At 39.3% G+C, this 23,124-nt stretch overlaps 2 protein-coding genes across 13 annotated transcripts in view; one reads left to right on the top strand and one right to left on the bottom strand.

Annotated features, from left to right (window-relative positions):
- Positions 1 to 6,256: 6,256 nt before the first annotated feature.
- Positions 6,257 to 8,168, bottom strand: LOC138370240 (RNA-binding protein FUS-like). The gene is made up of 2 exons (XM_069334244.1): positions 8,110 to 8,168; positions 6,257 to 6,620 (listed from the first exon to the last, which is right to left on the bottom strand). Exons 1-2 carry the CDS (start codon positions 8,166 to 8,168, stop codon positions 6,257 to 6,259), a joined length of 423 nt encoding a protein of 140 aa, XP_069190345.1.
- A 2,061-nt stretch (positions 8,169 to 10,229) lies between these two features.
- The window catches only part of LOC123758848 (protein PRRC2C), an 80,175-nt gene continuing 67,280 nt past the window's right edge, over positions 10,230 to 23,124 (top strand). For 11 of the 12 annotated variants that reach the window (XR_011230115.1, XR_011230114.1, XR_011230113.1 and 8 more), the window contains exons 1-5: positions 10,253 to 10,396; positions 15,948 to 16,083; positions 17,646 to 17,915; positions 18,157 to 18,262; positions 20,009 to 20,602. Coding sequence is in view for 7 of the 12 variants with exons in the window: in XM_069334675.1 (XP_069190776.1) it covers positions 16,003 to 16,083; positions 17,646 to 17,915; positions 18,157 to 18,262; positions 20,009 to 20,602 (1,051 nt within the window). In the remaining 5 variants the exon portion in view is untranslated. Of the gene's footprint in view, positions 10,397 to 15,947; positions 16,084 to 17,645; positions 17,916 to 18,156; positions 18,263 to 20,008; positions 20,603 to 23,124 lie in introns of all 12 variants that reach the window. The other variant, XM_069334673.1, reaches the window with a different exon arrangement.

Below are 23,124 nucleotides of genomic sequence, written 5' to 3'. Positions count from 1 at the left end.
GGACCTAGTCTATGGAACTCACTCCCTAGTGAATTGAAAAACTGTAAAACTTTTGCCTTATTTAAAAGCAAAACCAAAAAGTACCTAACTTCATCTATTTAGTTTCCTACACTGAGCGTTAAATTTGCTCTGTACCTAGTGTTACCCAATCTCCTAATTTTTATGTAATATCAAACAACCTTATCATTGTGTTCATTGCTGTCTTCTTTTATGTGCTAGCCATATGCTGTATTGTGACTACCAATTTTTGTCAACTACCATTCAAGCTGTCATTGCAATCAATCTTATATTGTTTCTGCTGTATTGTGCCTACCAATTTGTTGTCAACTACCATTTTAAGCTGTCATTGCAGTCAATCATAGATACCTATGTGCTTTAATATACTGTACCTATCATTTTCTCTCATCTTTTTTTTTCATTCCATGTAATCTGTTATCATTTTTTTGTCTATAAATTTTGCAAGTATTTACCTCCTTAAAATTTTCTTAGATTAAGGACCTGCCCGAAACGCTGCGCGTGCTAGTGGCTTTACAAGACTGTAATTACCATATTTGTATCCTCACATTCCTTATGTACATTCTTGTATATGCATAAATAAATAAATAAATAAAAGTATGTCAGATAACCTTAAAACAAATAAAAACAAGAATCAAGATGATCCAAGAGGGTGAAGAAATGATAAAGAGAATGGCAATGGTGGACAGCAGTAACACACTTAAGAATTATTCAATAATAAATACAAATTCGTCCTTTACCTATGGTAGAGGAAAGTTTACTTGGAAGTATTCAATTTACATGAGATTAAGATTAGGATACAAATATATCTGGCAATACGGTGTTGATGTCAGTGAAAAAGATAAGGAGTGTAAATTATGTAATATGCCACACGCCCACACCTTAGAACATTATGTATCAGAGTGTCAACTTATTGATAACTATAGAAATAAGGAAATAAGTAGCGTACCACATCAAATTGTTTGGATGTGTGATAATGGTATGATGGACAGTATACTTAGGAGCTACAAGAATTTTGCCCCAAGAGTGTAACAATTATATGCTGTGCTTACTATATTAACCTGCAATGTTAAATGGGATTCTTGTACTGTATTGTGATTTGTGTATTTGTACTCACTTAATTTGTGCGCCCCTTGTGGGACTTGAAGTAGAAGGAGGGTAGAAATAGCCTAAGCTACTCTATCCCTCTGAGATCTCAAATTCAAAATTCAAAATTCAAATGTTTATTAAGGTAAAGTACATACATACAAGGGGTGATACAGATTTTGACGAATTTATAGATAGAGCTAGTACATACAATGCCTAAAGCCACTATTACGCAAAGCGTTTCGGGCAGGAAAAACACTAAAGACTAAAACTTAATACTAATTGAGATTAAAGTATAAAATGTGTTGAGAAAATAAAAAAATAAAAAAGGGGGAACATGGCAGGAAAACAGCAAAAATATAATTTGGTCGACAAACAGCATTGTTTAAAAATAACAGACATGGGTTGACATTATAGGGGTAAGGTAGGTTACAGGGAGTTAATTAGGTAGTGCTTAGTTTTTGTCTTAAACTGGTTGAGAGAGGTACAGTCTTTAACATGATTGGGAAGGTCATTCCACATTCTGGATCCCTTGATTTGTAGAGCATTTCTAGTTTGATTAAGTCGTACTCTTGGAATGTCAAAAAGGTATTTGTTTCTGGTGTGGTGCTCATGGGTTCTGTTACAACCTTCAATGAAGCTTTTAAGGTCAGGATTGGCATTACAGTTCAGCGTTTTATATATGTATAATACACATGAGAGGATGTGCAGTGACTTAATATCTAACATATTCCGAACACTGCCCGAAACGCTTTGCGTAATAGTGGCTTTAGGCATTGTATGTACTAGCTCTATCTGTAAAGCCAACAAACTTTGTAAAATCTCTTTATGTATGTACCTTTGCCTAAATAAAAATTATTATTATTATTATTATTCAGAGATTTGAGTAGGGGTACCGAGTGATGTCTGGGGCCAGAGTTGGATATTGTCCTAATAGCAGCTTTGTGTTGAGAAATTAGAGGACGTAAATGATTTTGGGTAGTAGAACCCCAAGCACAAATACCATAGTTGAGATATGATGGCAAATATGATTAGATGGCAAATTCCTTGGCATTCTCATTGACCACAAGCTGAATTTCCAGGGACACATTCTAAATATATAAAAAAAAGTTTCAAAAACTGTGGGCATTCTTTCTAAGATCAGATATTATGTACCACGCCCTGTCCTGGTGACTCTCTATTACTCCCTTATCTATCCATATCTCAACTATGGTATTTGTGCTTGGGGCTCTACTACCCAAAATCACTTACGTCCTCTAATTACTCAACACAAAGCTGCTATTAGGACAATATCCAACTCTGGCCCCAGACATCACTCGGTACCCCTACTCAAATCTCTGAATATGTTAGACATTAAGTCACTGCACATTCTCTCATGTGTATTATACATATATAAAACGCTAAACTATAATGCCAATCCTGATCTCAAAAGCTTCATAGAAGGTTGTAACAGAACCCATGAGCACCACACCAGAAATAAATACAGTTTTGATATTCCTAGAGTACGACTTAATCAAACTAGAAATGCTCTACAAATCAAGGGGCCCAGAATGTGGAATGACCTTCCCGACCATGTAAAAGACTGTACCTCTCTCAACCAGTTTAAGATAAAAACGAAGCACTACCTAATAAATTCCCTGTAACCTACCTTACCCTACTATTGTCAACCAATGTCTGTTTTTCTTTAAAGAGCGCTGTTTGTTCGACATATTTGTATTTGTGCTGCTTTTTCATCTATGTTTTCATTTCTTGTTTTCATCTACTCATTATGCTCAATTAGTATTAAGCTTGTCATTTAAGTTTATCATGCCCGAAACGCTTTGCGTAATAGTGGCTTTAGGCATTGTATGTACTAAGCTCTACCTATAAGTCAACCAATCTTTGTAAAAATTTATTGTATGTATGTACCTTACCTAAATAAATTATTATTATTATTATTATTATTATTATTATTATTATTATTATAAGAATAGATGAGGGAGTAATAGAGTGTCACCAGGGCAGGGCGAGGTACATAATATCTGATCTTGGAAAGAATGCCAACAGTTTTTTAAACTTTTTTTTATATATTTAGAATGTGTCCCTGGAAATTCAGTTTGTGGTCAATGAGAACGCCAAGGAATTTGCCATCTATTTTGTTACAAATTTGGGTATTATTTATCCTGAGATTTATTTGATTTGAGGATTTATTGCCAAACAAAATATAGAAAGTTTTGTAAATGTTGAGGGTGAGTTTGTTGGCAGTTAGCCAAAGATGGACTTTATTTAGCTCAGTATTCACTGTGACATTAAGAGCAAGGGAGGTCAGGACTGGAATAAATGAAGGTTGTGTCGTCAGCAAATAGAATTGGTTTGAGGTGTTGGGAGGCATTTGGAAGGTCATTAATGTAGATGAGAAAGAGGAGAGGGCCAAGTATGCTGCCCTGAGGAACACCAATGTTGATGGGTAGGGTGGGAGAAATTGAATTATTCACAGAAACATACTGGATCCTGTCAGTAAGGTAATATTTGAGGTATTGCAGGGAGTGACCTCTGACTCCATAATGATGTAATTTAAGAAGAAGGTTTTGGTGGTTGACAGTGTCAAATGCCTTACGCAGGTCCACAAATAACCCAACAGGGAACTCATTTTTATCAAGAGCTGCATGTATCAATTTAATCATACTAATAAGTACATCATTAGTGACTTTTTTTGGGTCTGAAGCCATATTGACAAGAGCTAAGTATATTGTGTTTGGCTAGATAAGAGTAAAGCTGCTTGTAGATTAGTTTTTCAAATATTTTTGACAAGTTTACAGAATTGATGTAGGTCTGTAGTTGTTAACATCTGTGAGATCACCACATTTGTGGACAGGCGTTACTCTCGCTTTTTTTTAGAATATCTGGAAAGGTTTAGAGTTCAAGTGACTTGTTGATGAACAATGCAATAGCAGGGGCTAAAAATCTGGAGGCTTTTTTGTAAATTAAAGTTGGTATCTCCTCAAGGGCACTAGACTTGGTTTTAAGGGAAAGGATTATCTCATTTACATCAGTGGAATTTGCAGGCGTTAGGTACAGAGACTGTGGATAGTTACCTGTAAGATAGTCCTGGACATTAGTACTGGAAGATAGAATATCATTTGCAAGGGATGACCCAATGGAAGAGAAGGACCTATTGAACTCAATAGCAGTATCAGAGGCTGCAAGCTGACCATCGTTATTGGACAGGAGTATTGGTTTGTTATTTAAACTTTTCTTTGATCCCGATATTTGTGAAATTGTGCTCCATGTTTTCTTAATGTTGCCCTTTGTTTTGGTAAATTTATCTTCGTAGTATTTAGTTTTGGCTCTTCTAATTATTTCAGATAACAATGATGAGTAATTCTTTGAAAATTCTTTGGAGACGATTCCTAACCTATACTTCTTCTTAAGGTCATGTTTTTTATTAATGGATTTAAGTATTCCCTTTGTAAGCCAAGGATTGTTTAGCCTTTTAGTTGTGTTTTGTTTCGTTAGCATAGGACAGTGGGTGTTATAAAGTCTGAGAGTTTTTTGAAGAAAAGATTGCACTGCTAGGTTGATGTCCCCTATGTTACCTAATTCGGACTCCCAGTTGACATTAGGAGCAGCAGCTATAAAATTGCCTATGACAGTTTCATTGTGCAGCCTAAAGCTTATCTCCCTTGTCTCTAAAGGTGGTTTGTTAATGTTAGTTAAGAGAAATGTGGGGTAATGGTCTGTAGTGCTATCGATGATTATCCCTGAAGTAAGTGGAGAGGTTATATTGGTCCAGATGTGATCAAGAGCCGTGACAGTACTATTAGTGATTCTAGTAGGATGTATTTTGTATTGATGAGATGTATTTTATTGCCTCCATAAACATACTTGAACTTGGCGGGCTAATCACTTGTTCCAAGAGGTTAGATTTTCAAGTCCGTTAATTGAACGAAAAATTAGGGATTGAGAGGGGGATAAAAGCTGGTTACGAGAGAGAGAGTGCACAGTTACAGCCCCGGTCCTGTGCCACGTAACTCCACGACGGGATCACCATAGCCCGTGCTACTTCAAACGTTTTGTTTCCAGTAGCTGAATTTTAAACAGCAACAACAGAAAGATCAATAGTGTGGATAAAGGGTCGCTGTATCGTAAGTATTGGGGCCAGATTCACGAAGCAGTTACGCTAGCACATACCAACCTGTTCATCTTTTCTCAATCTTTGGCGGCTTTGTTTACAATTATTAAACAGTTAATGAACTCCGAAGCACCAGGAGGCTGTTTATAACAATGACAACAGTTGATTGACAAGTTTTCATGCTTGTATATTGTTTAATAAATGTAACCAAGACCGTCAAAGATTGGGGAAAATGTACACGTTCGTAAGTACTTGCGTAACTGCTCCGTAAATCTGGCCAAGACGCTTTCTTTCCAAGCAGTGTCCATGTCTTCCTCTCGCCCGTAATTATCAAAAAGTGTATTATAATAACTTGGATACCAGTGAATAGTGAGAGTCGACTGTGTCCCCCCCCCCCCTTGTGCCAATGTTGATGTTCCGGAATAGGTCACAGTAGGTGACTGTGCGGGTATGGTGCCAACCACCTCCTAGAGTAATTAACATCTCCAACCCTCCCGTGGCCGGTACCCTTCACCGTCGGTCACTGTAAAGTACTAATTTTCATCAAAGGCGAAGGTGATGGCAGCATTAAGTAAACAAATACACAAGGGCCGTGACGAGGGTTCGAACCTACGTCCGAGAGGATCCCAGACGCTGCCTTAATCGACTGAGCTACGACATGGTTAAAGAAGCTGGTCACGGCCCTTGTGGATTTGTTCATTTGATGCATCACGCTATTGTGATTTCTGTGAGCATTAAGTAGTTTTAAGTTAACTTTTTAACTTCAGTCATAGTTTATAGTCTTGGTGGTGGTAATCAGTGGTGATAGCCAGGTGGGTGGTGTTATAAATGGTGAAACAACGAAAGTAAAGTGTTTTATAAATAAAGTGGATGAAAGAAATACGTTATAAACACATTCATCTGAATTCAAATTTGAATTTGAAAACACGTGAGGTGATACGCAGCTGACCTGGGGTGAGGTGCGTAGTGGAGAGGGTCGCTGAGTCTGCTGATTAGATAACGTGACTTTGGCGACTCGTTGCCGAATTAAAGTTAATTTATAGTTCACTCACTAAATATGTCACCTGGGTCGTGTTTGTTTTGGTTTCCATGACTGATGTGGGATGTACCGTACTCTGTGCTACTGTTATACGTGTTTTGGTTTCCATGACTGATGAAGGGTGTACCGTACTCTGTGCTACTGTTGTACGTGTTTTGGTTTCCATGACTGATGTAGGGTGTACCGTACTCTGTGCTACTGTTGTACGTGTTTTGGTTTCCATGACTGATGTAGGGCGTACCGTACTCTGTGCTACTGTTGTACGTGTTTTGGTTTCCATGACTGATGTAGGGCGTACCGTACTCTGTGCTACTGTTGTACGTGTTTTGGTTTCCATGACTGATGAAGGGTGTACCGTACTCTGTGCTACTGTTGTATGGATGTGCGCAGAAATTTTACGTGGGGTTTATTAAAGGATTTATTAAATCCTGTGGATTTATTAAAGAAGTAGGTGGCAATAACCTCCCTGAATTTACTTGGTGATAGAGTAATGATATTATAATGAGGATATCTGGTGATATTTTTAATATATTATGGGGGCCCCTCCCCAATAAGCCTCGCATGGGCGGGAGTGGAAAGGGTTACAGAGGCAGATAATGGCTTCAGTGTATTGGGTGAAATAGATTTTACTATAAACAATAAATAATAATCCATATTTTGAGGTTATCTTGAGATGATTTCAGGGTTTAGTGTCCCCGCGGCCCGGTCCTCGACCAGGCGTCCACCCCAGGAAGCAGCCCGAGACAGCTGACTAACTCCCAGGTACCTATTTACTGCTAGGTAACAGGGACATCAGGGTGAAAGAAACTCTGCCCATTGTTTCTCGCCGGCGCCCGGGATCGAACCCGGGACCACAGGATCACACGCCCAGTGATCTGTCCGCTCAGCCACCGGCTCCATAACACTTCAATAATCTCTAGAAGTTAAATTAACTAGCCTTAAATAGGCAAGCAAGGGAGCCCTCGAATAGTATTTAATTATGAATTATATTACTAATTATGACATAGTGCCCCATTGTAGACTAATACGTAAGTTGGAGATGCAGGCAGGAATAACAGGGAAGGTACTCCACTAGATGAGGGAGTACCTAAGCTACGGCAGGTAGGGAGTCACTGCGAGGGATGAGGTCTCAGAGTAGCGAGATGTCACTAGTGGAGTCCCACAGGGTTCAGTCCTTGGTCCTGTCCTGTTTCTGATATATGTAAACGATCTTCCAGAGGGAGTAGACTCGTTCCTCTCATTGTTGTTGATGATACAAAAATTATAAGGCGAGTTAGAAATAGGAAGATAGCAAGAGGCTACAAGATGACCTAGACAGACTGAAAAGGTGGTCCAGCAAATGGCTACTAAAGTTTAACTCAAGTGAATGTAAAGTAATGAAGCTAGGTAGAAGGAACAGGAGGCCAGACACAAGGTACAGAATGGGAGACGAAGTCCTCCATGAAACGGACAGGGAGAAGGATCTAGGAGTTGATATCACACCAAACCTGTCTTCTGAAGCCACATCAAAAGGATATTATTAGCAGGCGTTTGCGAGGCTTCTTGAGGTTATCTTAAGATGATTTCGGGGCTTAGTGTCCCCGCGGCCCGGTCCTCGACCAGGTCTCCTTTTTATTACACATCCCCTGACTGGCTAACATCAGAACTGCCTTTAGAAATTTGTATAAGGAATCACTTAGAACCTTGTATACCACATGTCAGACCAATCCTGGAGCACTCCGGGTATGGACTCCAGCATGGAGTCTATACGAAATTAACAGCATTACCTTCTAGCTGAGTGATGAAGAAAAAGACCTTGGAATCAGAATCCATCATTCACTGAAAGTTGCACAAGTGGGAGTGGCTGTTAAAAGCTCACCATACAACCTGTCCTCGACTCAAGTCCATTCCATCCAGCGGTCGACCCCGCAGACGCATTCATCAATTTTTACATGCTGTGCATTCAAAGCAGGATTTTTTTTCAAATATAAATTAATATTATAATATATTAGCATATTATGCATATGTAAGCATAGGTTAGGTTAGGTGTTTAGGTTCTGTTGGCGATTATTTGTATTTGTAGTACGTGGGTGAAGCATTTACAGCGTTGTGGTTCGAACAGAAGTCGTCAGTGAAGCACTTGTTCCGGAAGTGTTCGAACGTCATCAGTTGTGAGTCGTGTGTAAACTGTTTTTCATTCATAAACAGCTGGGGGTTTGGCGGGTGGGTGGAATCACTTTTAGGTCTTTGTTTGGAGGACGGGCTGCACCAAACCTTAGGAATAATGAACAAATCCACAAGGGCTGTGACGAGGGGTTGAATTCGTCGACTAAGGTGCGCTTGGGATCACCCCGGGCGTCGGTTCGAACCCTCGTCACGGCCCTTGTGGATTTATTCATTTGATATATCACGCTATTGTGATTTCTGTGTGTACTTAGGAATAATGAAGCGTACGTTTGATTTTAAGGAAAAGTAGATAGTTATTCAATTGTATAAATCTCTGGTGCGTCCCCACCTAGATTATTGCATCCAGGCATGGAGACCTCATCTTCAGAAAGACATAACTTCACTGTAGAAAATTCAACACCGGGCAACAAAAATCATTCCATAACTAAGTCATCTCTCATACAAGGACAGGTTGAGGGCCACAGGGCTAACAACACTGCAAATCACACATGATAGGGTTCATCTCATCGAAACGTTCAAAATACTGAAGAATTTGGAAGATGTTGATCAAGAAAGATGTCAGATGTCTGACCATCTGTTAAAGAAAGTCAGATGTAACACAAAAAAGGAGCAATGGTTTCAAGCCGCTGCTTGAAACTAAAGGCTAAAACTGCTTGAAATTAAGGCTAAAAAAGGTTTGGATAAATGGTAATACAGTATATTTTCTCTAGTCTATCCAGACAGTTATTTATTATATTTATTATTTATTTATTTATATACAAGTAGGTACATAGGGTTTGTGGGAGTACATGACATTGGTGTTTTTACATTTGTAAAGCCACTAACACGCATAGCGTTTCGGGCAGGTCCTTAATCTAACAGATAAGGTAAGATGAATAGGTACATTCCGAGGCTTCGCAATGTACCTATTCATATTTTATACATTGTATTATTTTGTACATTATAGCAAAATTTGAGTTCAATATAATAATTACAATATAAATTGACGGAAATTCTTACACTGGCGAAGTTACATGTTTTAAGTACTAATATTGGGGGAATGGGTAGCATGATATGCAGTATGACTTTGAAGCACAAGGTAGGAAACTATGAGGATGAAATTAGGTACTTTTTTATTTTATTTTTGAATAAAGCATAGGTTGGAAATGTTGTAATTCATTAGGGAGTGAGTTGCAGAGACTGGATCCTTTTATTGGCATAGAGTGTTTACACAGATTAATTTAATAATTTGATCTAGAGATATCAAAGGGATATTTATTTCTGGTGTAAGGCTCATGGGTTGTATTACACCTATCAGGGAAGAGTTTCAGATCAGGATTAACATTTAGGAAGAAGGTTTAGCACATGTAAACAGCACAAGAGAAGGTGTGGAATGAGTGTATGTTTAGCATGTTTAGGGATTTAATCAGAGAGACTGTGTTTGCTGACACTGGAAAGTAAGTACATTATGTTTCCCAGAGCGTTATTACATCGTCGATATATTGATATCAGAAAATCATTCAATATTGTGAGTTTACGAGGTAATATTAGAGTTGGAGATCGTTCTCAAACTGTCTTGAATATCCCGCCAACCTCAGGCTAGCAGACTACTTCTGATTTCCCTCATCAGTGACTTGACCACAACTAAATTATACATCAATTTATATGCTTTAGTTTACCACTGTAGCAACAACTATTCCATCTAAATATAGAAGATAACGCTTTTAGCGGCTAGGAAATGAATTAAACGGAGTTTAAAGTCAGGAGGGAAATAAAATGCTCCAAAGTAAAAGAGAAGGAAGAGGGCGCGGGGCATTGTGGGAGCGTGACGTCATCATATCGATCCCAAGAAGCTTGGTAAAGTGTCGCCATTTTGACAGTCGCTCAGACGAGCGTAGTGTTAGTGAAAATATCGTGAAATTCTGTCGCCATCCGTCCCTTTACTTCTATTATTAGGATAGGATTAATTTTTCATTCATCCGTCATTGGAACGAGCCCAGGTAAGGCCAGCTGGGAGCCGGTTATGACGAGGAATTATTCATAATAACAGCAGACGACGGGCGGGTTAAGAAATGGAGGAGATGATAGTGGCATATATTGACGTCTTGGGGACTGTCTTGAGGGTTAGGGAGCGCGGGGGGAAGATGGCAAGGGTAGAATATGGCGTAGTTACCCAGGGCGGGAGAGACTAGGCGAGGCTTATATGGCCGCCGCCTGTAAACTTTTGCCTCTACAGTCACAGGTTTACTTCCCGGGGGCGTGAAGGGCGGCAGGTGTGGGCTTCAGGTGTGGGCGAGGCCAGCAGGTGTGTGTGTGTGTGTGTAGAGCAGTGTTGTAGACTCCCAGTTTACACCCTCCTTTAATACTATACACTTGAGTATACCTGATCTATCAGCCAATAGTCTACAAGTATACCAAACGTGTCTGGTCGTCAGTATACTGTATAGCAAAGGGTTGGGTCCCAGGATAGAGGTAAACCTATAGAGGTTTACCTCAGATGTGACAGTTGTGGTAAACAATTTACAGTAAACTTGTGTATATACCTCGTATGTGTGTATATACTTGTGTATACCACTGGCCTCGGGGGGGGGGGGACTGATTGTGGCGTCAAGTAAACCCAAAATTTAGTATTTCTGAATTTAGTTTCATATTGTATTTGTTTTTTGTATCAATACATTTCTGTATTAAACTTGATGGGTATACACAAGTTGTATTATCATCTTAGTGGCAACTTAGTTTACAAGAATAGTATTAGGTTGTGTGTTTTTGTAGTTAACTTGGTTTACAAGTAGAGTATTAGGTTAATGCGTGTTTTGTAGAGCTAACTTAGTTTACAAGTAGAGTATTAGGTTAATGTGTGTTTTGTAGAGCTAACTTAGTTTACAAGTAGAGTATTAGGTTAATGTGTGTTTTGTAGAGCTAACTTAGTTTACAAGTAGAGTATTAGGTTGTGTTTTTGTAAGCTAACTTAGTTCACAAGTACAGAGTATTAGGTTAATGTATATTTTGTAGAGCTAACTTAGTTTACAAATACAGTGTGTTAGGTTATGTATATTTTTGTAGAGCTTTAATTTTAAGTCAACTTTAGTAGGAATTTGATTAATTTTGAATGCTTTCAGAATTTATCATGATTTTAACATTGCATGATGTATCAGTGTTGCATGAATAGTCTGGCCTTTTAATAATTTGGTTTATACAGTACTGTAGTCATTTTCATTTTCTACCCTTTTTTTTGTTCATAAATTCATATTATTCAGGATTTTGACTCCTAGCTTATGCCCATGGTAGGCAATACAGTAATTCACATGTTCTTTGTATATGATATATCCTGTCTGTGAAGTATCTGCTTTCACTAATTGGTGATCTTGGTGTCATGTTTTAAATATCCTGGTATGAATGTAATGTCTAATATTGTTATAATTGGGGCAAATGCGTAATATTAGACATGATCTATTACTAATGGATAGAATGAGTTACGCTTTGTTTACTTTAGTTAGGTTGCATCATTTTTTAGTAGTATATAGGACCTGGAGACTGTTATAACCATGTTATTACATGATCTTACATGATGGATACAACTGCAAAATTTAATATCTATCCAGATGGCAGTTCCCCCATGAATGTGTGTAAAAATAATGCAAATTCCCCTGGACCTGTATATAAATCATTCAGGCAAAGTTAGCGTTAGGTATTAAAATAATATTCCTATGACTGGTTGTCTTGCATAATGAAGTGTCATACATACCTACTGATAGCCGAGTGGACAGCGCTTGTGGTTCGTAGTCCTCAGTTTCCGAGGTTCGATCCCCATTGATGAATCTGTGCTTGCAATCCAGTATATGTCCAGACATATTTGAGGCATTATCGTGTGACTGACCACGACAGTTTGATAATGGAATTTTGTTCTCGTTTGGAATATTGGAATATCACTTGGAATATTTGCATTGGGGTTTGTAGTAAGTTGCTGTGTTATGGTACGACAGAAGAACTGGGGTAACTGCAAGTTTGAGAAACACTGTGTTGTCATCATTCGCACATTTGCCTAATAAGCAACACAATTAGGCATTACGGATTATCTACATTAGTACTTGTGTACCCTAGTAATTGAGGAACTGGGTGTAAAATGACTAGCAGGTTGCGTTCTGGGCAGAATATGTACCAATTTGCCAAACTGGTTTCTTTACATGGAGGGGCGAGTCCTAAATCCAATGCATCCATTCAGTTATCATTGACCCATTCCCTATTTTCATCAGGTAATGAGGCATCAACTCGGAAAAAAATATAGATAATAAAAACCTTACTCGTCCATACTTTGTTCATTCACACTATTACATCACGGTTAATTAAAACACTTCTGCGGCTCCTTCAATCATCTACAGCACTTCTAACTGCATTATAAGACCAAATGTGCAGTTATGCCCATTAACTGTCCTATTTAGTGCAAATACATTTTCTCCCTTGCAAAGGATTTCCACTTCTAGCCTTGTACTTGACTACATCCCATATTTAAACTCAATTCACCACTTATGCACTAACCATGCTCACTGGGGTATTAGTCAGCTGTCACGGGCTGCTTCCTGGGGGTGGAGGCCTGGTCGAGGACCGGGCCGCGGGGACACTAAAGCCCCGAAATCATCTCAAGATAACCTCAAGAAGCCCCTTTTACCTAGCAGTAAAATAGGTACCTGGGTGTTAGTCAGCTGTCACGGGCTGCTTCCTGAGGGTGGAGGCCTGGTCGAGGACCGGGCCGCGGGGACACTAAAGCCCCGAAATCATCTCAAGATAACCTCGTTAAGAAAATCCACAACAGTGTCTGTTAGATACTTTGCTCCATGAGAGCAGATGGGGATGAACATAAAGAAACATTCCACAGGCTCGCAGCCTGTAATGTATCAGACGGTAAATGTCAGTTGATCTGTGTGCGAGATGTCTGGAGTGGTTTGTCTCTAGACATCATTGACTTTAAGAATAGTATACAAAGAACCAGTTGTCCCATTAATTCAATAAATTCCTTGCAAATATTTGCAGATATATGACTGATACCCTTTTTCAGGATTTCCATATATTTTGAGATGTTCTTACAAGAAAGTCAAATTCACTCAGCAGCTCTAGTATACCTAAATAGATGCCATTTTTTGCTGACCCAATAATCTGATTTTCTCAGTAAAATGGCAAATATCTAGAGGCAAGAAAGCAAATTACAAGAAACCACACCTGTCAACACTTTATTCCACTTCCAGGTTCTTTATACCTTGTCAAATGAGCTGTGGTGCACTTTTGATGTTCTCCATTTTCATGTTCTACAAAAACATTGCTGTGCTTCCAGTCATTGAATCCCAATGTAGCAAAGGGAGATTTTCTTGGACAATAGGTGACATACAAAGCAGCACAAATGACCTTGGAATGATGAATAGAGTAGCCTTTCACGTTTTACGTACTCACCATTCTGCAGTTCACGTTTGAACACATTGTATGATAAATACCTTGCCTTCATATTCTCTACTCCAGATGTTTTTATTCACTGTGTGAGTTTGAAAGGTTGCTATTATGATTGGCATAAGGGCCCCCTCTTCAAATCCAGTAATCTATTGTGTTAGTATCATTAATGTTCCATGGCTCCGGATCTGTCTCTTGGATTGCACACGCCTTTACTGTTACAGATTTGGGTATTTCTTCTTGTAAAATGTCACCAGCAGCAGCCACAGGTAATGATGGTATGTCTGCAGAAACTGGATGATTGGTAGCAGGAATGGATGTAGATCCTATATCTGAGGGAACAGTACTAGTGGCTGACATTGCAGGAGTGGATGCTATATCTGAAGGAATGGTATGAGTGGCGGTCGTTGCACCTGTGTTGAGCCACGATGTTAATTTTGGAAGTTTCCTATTTTCTCCTCCTCCTCTGCAGCTCTCTTCCTCTTCTGTGCTCCACTCAAAACATTGTTTCATTTCTGCTGAAAGGGTTTTTCACCTGGAAATATATATCTTAAATATTTAGTCCCATGCCAGGATGTAGTGTTATATAAGTGTGCTTGTAACAAGACCTAAATATTTAAACATTCTGCTTCCATAATGAAAATGTCCTATGCTCGTGGGGCACCCGGGCAAGTGCCCATTGGTCCCATGTGGTAGACAGCTTTGAGCGGTTATAGTCATATGTTGGTTCAGGGGGTAATGTGGTTATCCTTAAGACGATTTAAACAAGTGTTGCCTGGGTTTTACATGCATGATGCAAATTAGGATATAATAGCTCTCTGTGGATGGTAGCTCAATGTCAGGTACCTGCAAGAATATAATATACCTACAGCAGATGTCAGATTTTAGGTCTGTCAACAAAGACTTATGCTAAATAGTGCCTACTTTACCTACCTTGCGGTTACCTTGCATTGATTCGGGGTCAACGTCCACTCTCAGGCCTCAGATGTTCAAGAGCTTGTGGCTCTGACTGCAGTGTTATTTGTCTTGGACTGATTTCAGAGCTTTGGTGTTTTGGAGGTCTAACCATGTTCTCTAGAAACTTAATACCTGGTCAGTGTTCTTGGTTCATGTTGGGCTTGTGTTGCTCTGTCTGGTTTTCTGTTCTGGTAATTTTTTAATTTGATATTCTTCTCTTCCCCCTGATAAGTCTGTTTTCTTCATCGTTAGCTTCAGAAATTCACCATTCAGCCCCTCCGGAAAACCAGGATTGAATGTAATGAAATGCCTCTTTCTAGTTGGGGGATCCTTAGGCCCCCTCTTTTCCTTCCCTACCAGGTGCATTGGTTAGTGCTTTTAGGCTCTGGACTTTGGAGGTGTCGGCACGGGGAACCAGCAACTCCTGGGGTGCTGCCAACTAGTGGTAGCCAGCTGTAACTACAGTAGGAGGGTTTGAACTAACTACTGGATAGATTGTTTGAGTCATTTGCTAGTTAATTTTTTGTTTCTGTGAACCTTCTAGCTGTTTTTGCTCTACTTTTTTGGATGTTTTCTTGGTGAGTACTGTAATCATAACAATCCCCTGCTCCTTAAAACCCCTTTGAGCAGAGCAAGTTCTGGCTCTGGTCTTGAGGCTGATGTTATTCATGTCTGTATTCACATCTCGGCGTGAGTAGCTTCAGGAAACCACCGAGGCCCAACCAGATCGGCATTTTATTCCATTGAATGCTGGGTTTTACCCATTGGTTACTGTGTTGCTTAGTACCCCAGACCCCTGTTGCCTCTATTGATAAGACCATATTATGGTACAGTACTGGTCATGGGTAGGTGCTTGTGGTTTGATTGCCAGGTGTGTTACCTGGGTTTAGCAGAATCTAGGTGGGTACCTTGAGGTTACCTTGAGGTGCTTCCTGGGCTTAGCGTCTCCGCGGCCCGGTCATCGACCAGGCCATGGGTCGACCAGGTGGTGTATGTACCACATAGAAGGTACAGATCAGAAAGCTGTAGCTCCTTACATTCGATACTGGATTTATTTAGCTTTTTCTATTAAATTTCCATTGCAAATATATATTCTATGAAATCTTTTCAACTTAAGTGATTACTACATTTCAAAGTCTTATTGCATTTCCTTTTCAGCTTAGTGGTTCGTTCCGCGGGTTCCTCAGCATCTAAATGAGCGTCTGTGATCAGCATGTCAGCATCGTCCGGGTCACAAGCAAAGGGGGAGAAATCAAAGAAGTTCCAGTCACTGAATATAAATAATATATTTAAGGTAAGTTGTATTCGGCTATCTTTAATGGTTAAAGTATGTTCCCTCAAATCGAATGTGCTGCTGCTCTCATAATTAGGTGGGTACAGTAATAACGGAATGCTCCATATCTAAGTACACTGTATTGTATTGTATTATACAGAATACAGTTTAAAATTTCAAATTATCTTCAAATATAAGAAAGAATTTAATAATTTTTAAGCTGTTCTGCCTCTGTAGCTCCTGTGTGTTCGGTTCTGGTACCATAGTCACACTTAGGCAGGCCTACTGAACACCAGGAACAGAATCTGGTGTATTCAGCAAGGCCACGGAAGCTTGGGGATCAAAGATTGACCCAAAAGAGATAAGAAAAGGGTCAGAAAATACTGTACAGTCTAAGCCAAATAAAGCTAACAAACAAATCTTGATAAGAATGAAAACAAAGCAATTGGTAGTTTGCCGCATTAATACACAAACAAGTGACTGCTACCAAGTGACTGCTCGGGTTAATCACTGGTCTAGGTGGCCCCTCGCTCACATGCCTAGTACCTTGGACAGTGCTCCAGTGTCTGTAAGGGGACGTGAGTATCGAACAGTACTCAAGGCGGGAGAGCACCAGTGATTTGAATAGCATGAGCATTGCAATGGGATCCCTGGATTTGAAGGTTCTCGTAATCCATTCTAACATTTTTCTAGTTGACGTTATATTTGCTTTGTTATACCAGTACTCACTAAACGTTAAGTCGTCAGACATTGTTATTCCCGGATTCTTTACTACCCTATTATGGGCAGATTTGACTGTTTTGTACTCTGTACTTTTTTTTTTTTAAGGTCTTCATTGTTTCCATACCTAAGTATTCAATCACTGTGACAGAATCACAGATGCATTAGATGCAAAACAAAATGTAGATGTTGTATACAAAGATTTTGCAAAGGCATTTGATGAGTGTGACCATGGAGTGATAGCCCATAAAATTAGATCATTTGGAATAACGGGTAAAGTGGGGCGTCGGATTTTCAAATTTCTGTCAAACGGAATGCAGAGAGTAACAGTCAATCAAATAGGATCAAGTCAAAGTGCAGTGAATAGCTCTGTACAATAAGGCACAGGCCTTGCACCACTGCTGTATCTTGTTCTTATCTTGGATATTGACAAAAATACTAGTCACAGCTTTGTGGCATCCTTTGCTGCTGCTGATAAAAATCAGCATGAACATTTCCTCTGTAGAAGACACTGAAAAATTACAAGCCAATAATTAATATCGGCTTGTAATTGAGGATATCTACCTCAATCACCAGAATATGTTTAGTCAAGTCTCTTAAACTACTAATTCTCATACAGCACTATTGTAAATACTACTGAATTGTATAATGTCTGCATAACTAAATTAATATTAGTAGGAAGGTATGTTGATACTACTGTATTACAAATTATGCTTATACATTAAAGAGTGCACTTGTGGTTAATATTTAATTTCAATTCTCAAGTTTGTTATCCTTGGTCAGATATTTATCTTAGCAAACAAATTAAGAATGTCTTGACCTCTCCTAAATTTGCAAATGGATTAATATGTATTTGTTTGCAGGGCAAATCTATTGAAACCACCCAAAAAACTGTAATTCAGAAACATGGCATGCAAAGCCTGGGTAAAGTGGCGTCTGTACGGCGCGTTCCTCCTCCTGCTAACTTGCCAAGCCTGAAAGCAGAGAATAGTGGTAACGATCCTAACGTGAATTTGGTACCAGCTGGTGGTCAAGGATGGGGCAGCAAGGCGGAGGAGATGACCCCCGATGGGTCGTCGACCCCTCAGGAGGTAACGCCAACACCAACTCCACCACTCGATCTCACTCTAAAGGCAAGTGTTCTCGCTTTCTGCTGCTGATCACAATTTTACAATTTTCTTATAAAATAATTAATTTGAACATACACACACACTACTTGGTCATGATAATTGTTGGCATAATTTAATTGTTTTTCCACAGTTTACACATAATTTCTGGTTATTTAATATTCAGCATTTACTCAATAGATAATGTACATATATTTGTGAAATGGAAAACGTTTTAGTAATGTGCTGTATATTTTTGTTCTGACAGGCACCCGGGGCAGGGGCACCTATGAGTGTGGATGTGGGCAACCAAGTATCAACCAACAGCAACCTAGGAAACAGCACAAGTTCAACTCCAAATTCTCAACCTCCCAGTAATGTCATAGACTTTCGTTGATAAATGTGTTAATCTGCAACTTAGTCACTGTCTGCACTACATGACCATCCTCACTAATGTAGCTATCATCAGCTAATACTGTCTTCATCTCTGTAACTGTCATCACTACTCGGGCACCATTGGGTTCTCTTTCGTCACCTTCCCTACCCTCAACAGTTTCATTACCCATGGTGAAGGGGAAGGTGAAGGGTGGGAGGGGTGGGGTAGAGGGTATGCCTGGGCCTCCCCTCATCACCACCCAGTCACTTGGGGAGTAGAAGAACTCAGAACCCCATCAAGCAGGTACCTTTCACCAATTTCCTTTCTTCATTCTTAATGAAGATGGATTTCTGCATGCACGATATGTATAAGAGAAGTCATTCTCTTAAGTGCAGGAGGGGGCATTTCATGGATCCATTTTCCAAGTACTGTATAGACTCATGGTCATATGAATGGGTATTAAATGCATCAATCTCGGTATTTTACATATCTAAAGGTCCAAGTAAAGGGCAGTTACCTAAATAAGTGTCCCAATTAATTTCTCTTTTTAGCCCATGCAGGTTACATTTTTCACAGGTTGGTATACATTTTCTATAAATTGTAGGATCTTCTCAACCTTTACACAGGTACCTAGGTTTTCAGATCGCTTTGTCCTATAAAAAAAACACCCAACTAACACCCTCCTTCAGTGGGGTCGAAGGAAGGTTCGCTAATGTTACGGAAGACTAGTTTTAACCATTATGTCCCTTAGAGATTTCCCCTTGATCCATGCTAACATAGGAGGTAAGGGTGGAAAGTTTGACCATGCCAGATGCTCTCAGTGGGTGACTTTAAGCCAATCTCATAAGTTTGCCAGGTCTTGGCGTAAAGAACCCGCTATTCCCGGAAAATAGAGAAGCGAGATGATTAACCTCTCCTTGGTGTCTTGGGGTGTCTCGGTGCATGGAACAATTTTTGTCTTCTTGCCCTTTATTTTTATTCTGGTGTCTTGTAGTATATTCTCCGGGTAACCTCTATTTCTGAAATGATTCCATAGATTCTTCTGCCTTGTGTAGTTTATCTTCCTTACTTATCATTCGTTTGAAGAATATGGTAGGAAATATAAAATATCCAATAATAAGTCGGGCATGCAGTGAGCACAATTAATGTAAACATCGGAGGCTCATGGCTTATCAATCTCCTGCTAACAAATGAGAAATGCTACTGGAGCAGTGAAAGCCTTCAAGGGAAAACTGGATATGTTTTTGTTGATATTAACAGATCACCCTGTCTGTTATGGCTGTGAGGGCTTTGGTGCTACAAAGACAAACAGCCTCACAGACCAGACAATGCGGATGCCCACTGAGTGAAAGTGAAAGTCATCATTACTCGCCACTAGGTTGTATCCTGTGTAAACTTATATAGATCTTAATGTGGGCCATAAATTTTGTTTAAGCAGATTTAATTATTATCAATGCTTTTGGAAAACCAAGAGGCAATTTAATGTTGTATACAGCTGTGTGTTTAGCCAAAAGACAGTTTTCTTGTTGATTTACTCAACAAAATTATGTTTATTAGGCTTTATTTATTGTGTACCTAAGTAAGAGGTCTGATTTATATTTATGTAAGTGCCACTACATTACTTTGCCTCTCAGTCAAGATAGCAAGAGTAGAAAGTTTTGAACTGGCTGTAGACAATTTGCAGGCCTGTTAACGTATGTGTTTTGTTTGGCGATAATGCTTAATAATATATTTCTCTCACTAGTAATTGGTGGAGGCGGTCCAGTACTGGAAGGTGGGAACAGTGGGGTTACGCTCAACAGTCCCACTATTATTACGAACAGCAATACCACCACACCCACCAACAACAACAACAACGGAAATACCACCACCAACAACAAAAGCAAAAATATCAACAATCCCAGTGTAAGCAGTATATCTATCACTTCCACAACCAGCACTGCCACAACAAGCACCAGCAACTTAATCTGCAACATGAGCAGCAATTCGAGCAACAAAACCACGTGTGGCACAACTACCACTGCTACAATTCCCAGCCTCATGAGCAACCTCACCATAAACAGCAGCAGCATTACCACTTCCACACCCACCAGCAACATAAGCAATGGGAACAACAATGTAAACAACAGCAACAAGCCATGGAGCAGTGCAGCAGCAAGTGGGGTAATTCCTGGTGGTTCCCCCGGGGCACCGCTCCCACTGGATGGTGGGCTCCCACAGTCCTCCTCAGTCCAACAGTCGCCGTTTTTTCATCGGGAGTTCCCCAAACTTGGTGGTGGCAACTTGCCAGCAGAGTCTTCGCCGCAGTATGGGCCTGGGCCCAGCTTACGACCTCAAAGTAAGTGCAATGTTCAAGTTGTTAAATGTCCTTGGTAGAAATACCTAAATGTTTTTTTTGTTTACTCTTTGTTTCAAATCTGTTGTTCTGTCTTGGAGAATGCCTTTGTGCTATCAGTTTGAAACTTTTAACAATTATATATGTTGGGTCAAGAAAGGTACATGTTGTTATTAATTAAAATAACCTGCTGGTAGCAGATTGTAGAATCATTTTAATAAATTGTTTAACCTTAAAAGGGCACAATACATTTATAGCTGGGATGAGTAACTATTGTGGGATGGCGCACCACAGCTATGTATGGTTGGGAGTACCGCACAAGAGTTAACACTTTGAGGTTCCACAGACTGATTATCTCGTCATTTATTTTTCTACTGAATGTGTTCCAACGACGCAATACTGAGTCACTCATTAAAATATTTTTTAAAAATTTAAATTTTATCAGATCAATCTTGTAGTGGTTTTAAAATAAGCGCCTTTAGATTGCACACAATTTGATACCAAAATCAAAGATATAACATGAAACTTGATGTCCAAACACTTGAAATATTATAAATAGGCCTATGGTCCGAATATTAAAATAATTGTTAAAATTCTATTTATTGTCCTATTATCTTGGGACTAGTTTTAAAATGCGCGCCGTTTTATTGCGAACAATTTGATACCAAAATGAAAGATGTAACACAAATATTTATGTCAGAACACTGGAAAGATATAAATAAATTTGTGATGATGAGCGTCCAGAATTAAAATATTTGTTAAAAATCCAGTTATTGTTCTATTATTCTGGGACTAGTTTTAAAATACTCGCCTTTTTATTGCGAACAATTTGAAACCAAAATGAGCGACCTAGCACGAAATTTGATGTTATCAAATTGAACGAGTTGAACATTAGGTTGCAATGTACAAAATGGTGCTCGTTCACGGGTAACTTTAGGCTTTTCTGCGGGGAGGCACTCCAGCCTTTTGTACATTTTATTCTTACACATCTGTAGGGAATTTAATTGCGAACACAATGATACCAAAACGAGCGACGTAGCACGAGAATTAAGGTAAAAAAATGGAAGGAGAATGCACATGTTACTGATTTTGTGCGTTTTTGCCGACTTTACGCTTTGCTGTTGGGAGTCACGCTAGGCTTTTGGACATTATATTTATACACAGCTGTAGAGAATTTATTTGCGAACACAATGATACCAAAACGAGCAACGTAGCGCGAGAATTAAGGTGAGAAAACTGGAATGAGTATACACATTTGGGTGTCACCGCGCGCTTACCCGCACGGAGGGGCCACGATCCCCCAGTCAACCGCGAGTTTCTACGGAGCGCGAAAGTGTTAAAAGTCCCGCAGCTACATGGAGCTCACATCAGCTTCCTCAGATCTCTTGTAAACACAGCATTTTTTTTTTTTTTAAATTGTGGGCAACATTCCCGGTTGTAAGAGCCTCAGTACTGAGTGAGCAACCAAGGCTGGTGCATACAGCATGAACTAACAGCACTGCTGTTCAGCTTGTGACCACAGCATCGCCTAAAAATGTCAAAATATATGTGTGTAGCTGGTATTTAGCCATGATAGTATTAAAGAAGAGGCTGACTGTGATTGACTGTGTACAATGTTCAGATATCGGTAAACACGATGCTGTTCAAAATATTCAGTGCTAGCCACAGCACACTGCCATTGTTTGATCCATCTAAGAATCTTGAAACGACATCTCATGTTCCTTTACAAAATAAATGTGGAAAATTATTCATTTACAGGATTTAGTGACCAGGATTCTGATAATAGCAGGATTGTGGTGAGAATTAGCAATGTGCATAGTATGGCTGGAGGAGTAATCTTAGTAAGGGAGGGAGAGGTGGCGACATCGGCTGACTGTGTGTGCCAACCTGTTATTGTCTAGACACCATACCAGCTTAGTGGTTTGTTATGGTGAACACAAATATAGATACTTATATATAACATGTGTATATAGTGTAATAACAGCAAAAGGAATATGTTGGGAGGAGCCATTTTGGTGAGAGAGATGTTGGTGTTGGAGGGAATGAGGCTGTCATGTGTTGACTGCTGTGAGACTTATGCAGTGTATGGTGGCCACTATGCTGTTTAGATATCATATCAGCTTAGTTGTACAGTTATGGTGAATAAAACTTGTAGATACTTGTATATATTATGTGTATATAGTGTAATAAAACCACAAACAGTATTGTGGGAGGAGGGATGTTGGTGAGTTAGATGTTGGAGTGAGGGAGGGTTGGCTGGCTGGGTGATTTAGGTGTGGCAGCCCACTCATGTTGCTTGGACTCACCATACCAACTTAGTTATTTGCTAACTTGCAAACTTAAATATAACGTGTGTGTATATAGTGTAATAATAGCAACACTATTTGTTTTATGAACATAATCATTGAATCACTAATATGTACACCATACTTTTGAGTATAGCAATGGTTCTCTCATTTTATTATATAAATATATCACTACACACTATTGAATAATATTAATGTAAAAAAAAATTAATTGAAATA

The sequence above is a fragment of the Procambarus clarkii genome, chromosome 31 (assembly GCF_040958095.1).
Source record: "Procambarus clarkii isolate CNS0578487 chromosome 31, FALCON_Pclarkii_2.0, whole genome shotgun sequence".
Classification (NCBI taxonomy): Eukaryota; Metazoa; Arthropoda; class Malacostraca; order Decapoda; family Cambaridae; genus Procambarus; species Procambarus clarkii.
Note: the sequence above shows the minus strand (reverse complement) of the source record. Positions and strands in the feature narration are given on the sequence as shown.

Coding starts and splice junctions, on each gene's coding strand:
- LOC138370240 (XM_069334244.1), bottom strand. CDS start 8,168: ATGCGTCTGCGGGGTCGACCGCTGGATGGAATGGACTTGAGTCGAGGA. Junction 6,621..8,109: donor AGTCGAGGACAGGTTGTATG/GTGAGCTTTTAA, acceptor TCCATACAACAG/TAGCACAGAGTACGGTACAC.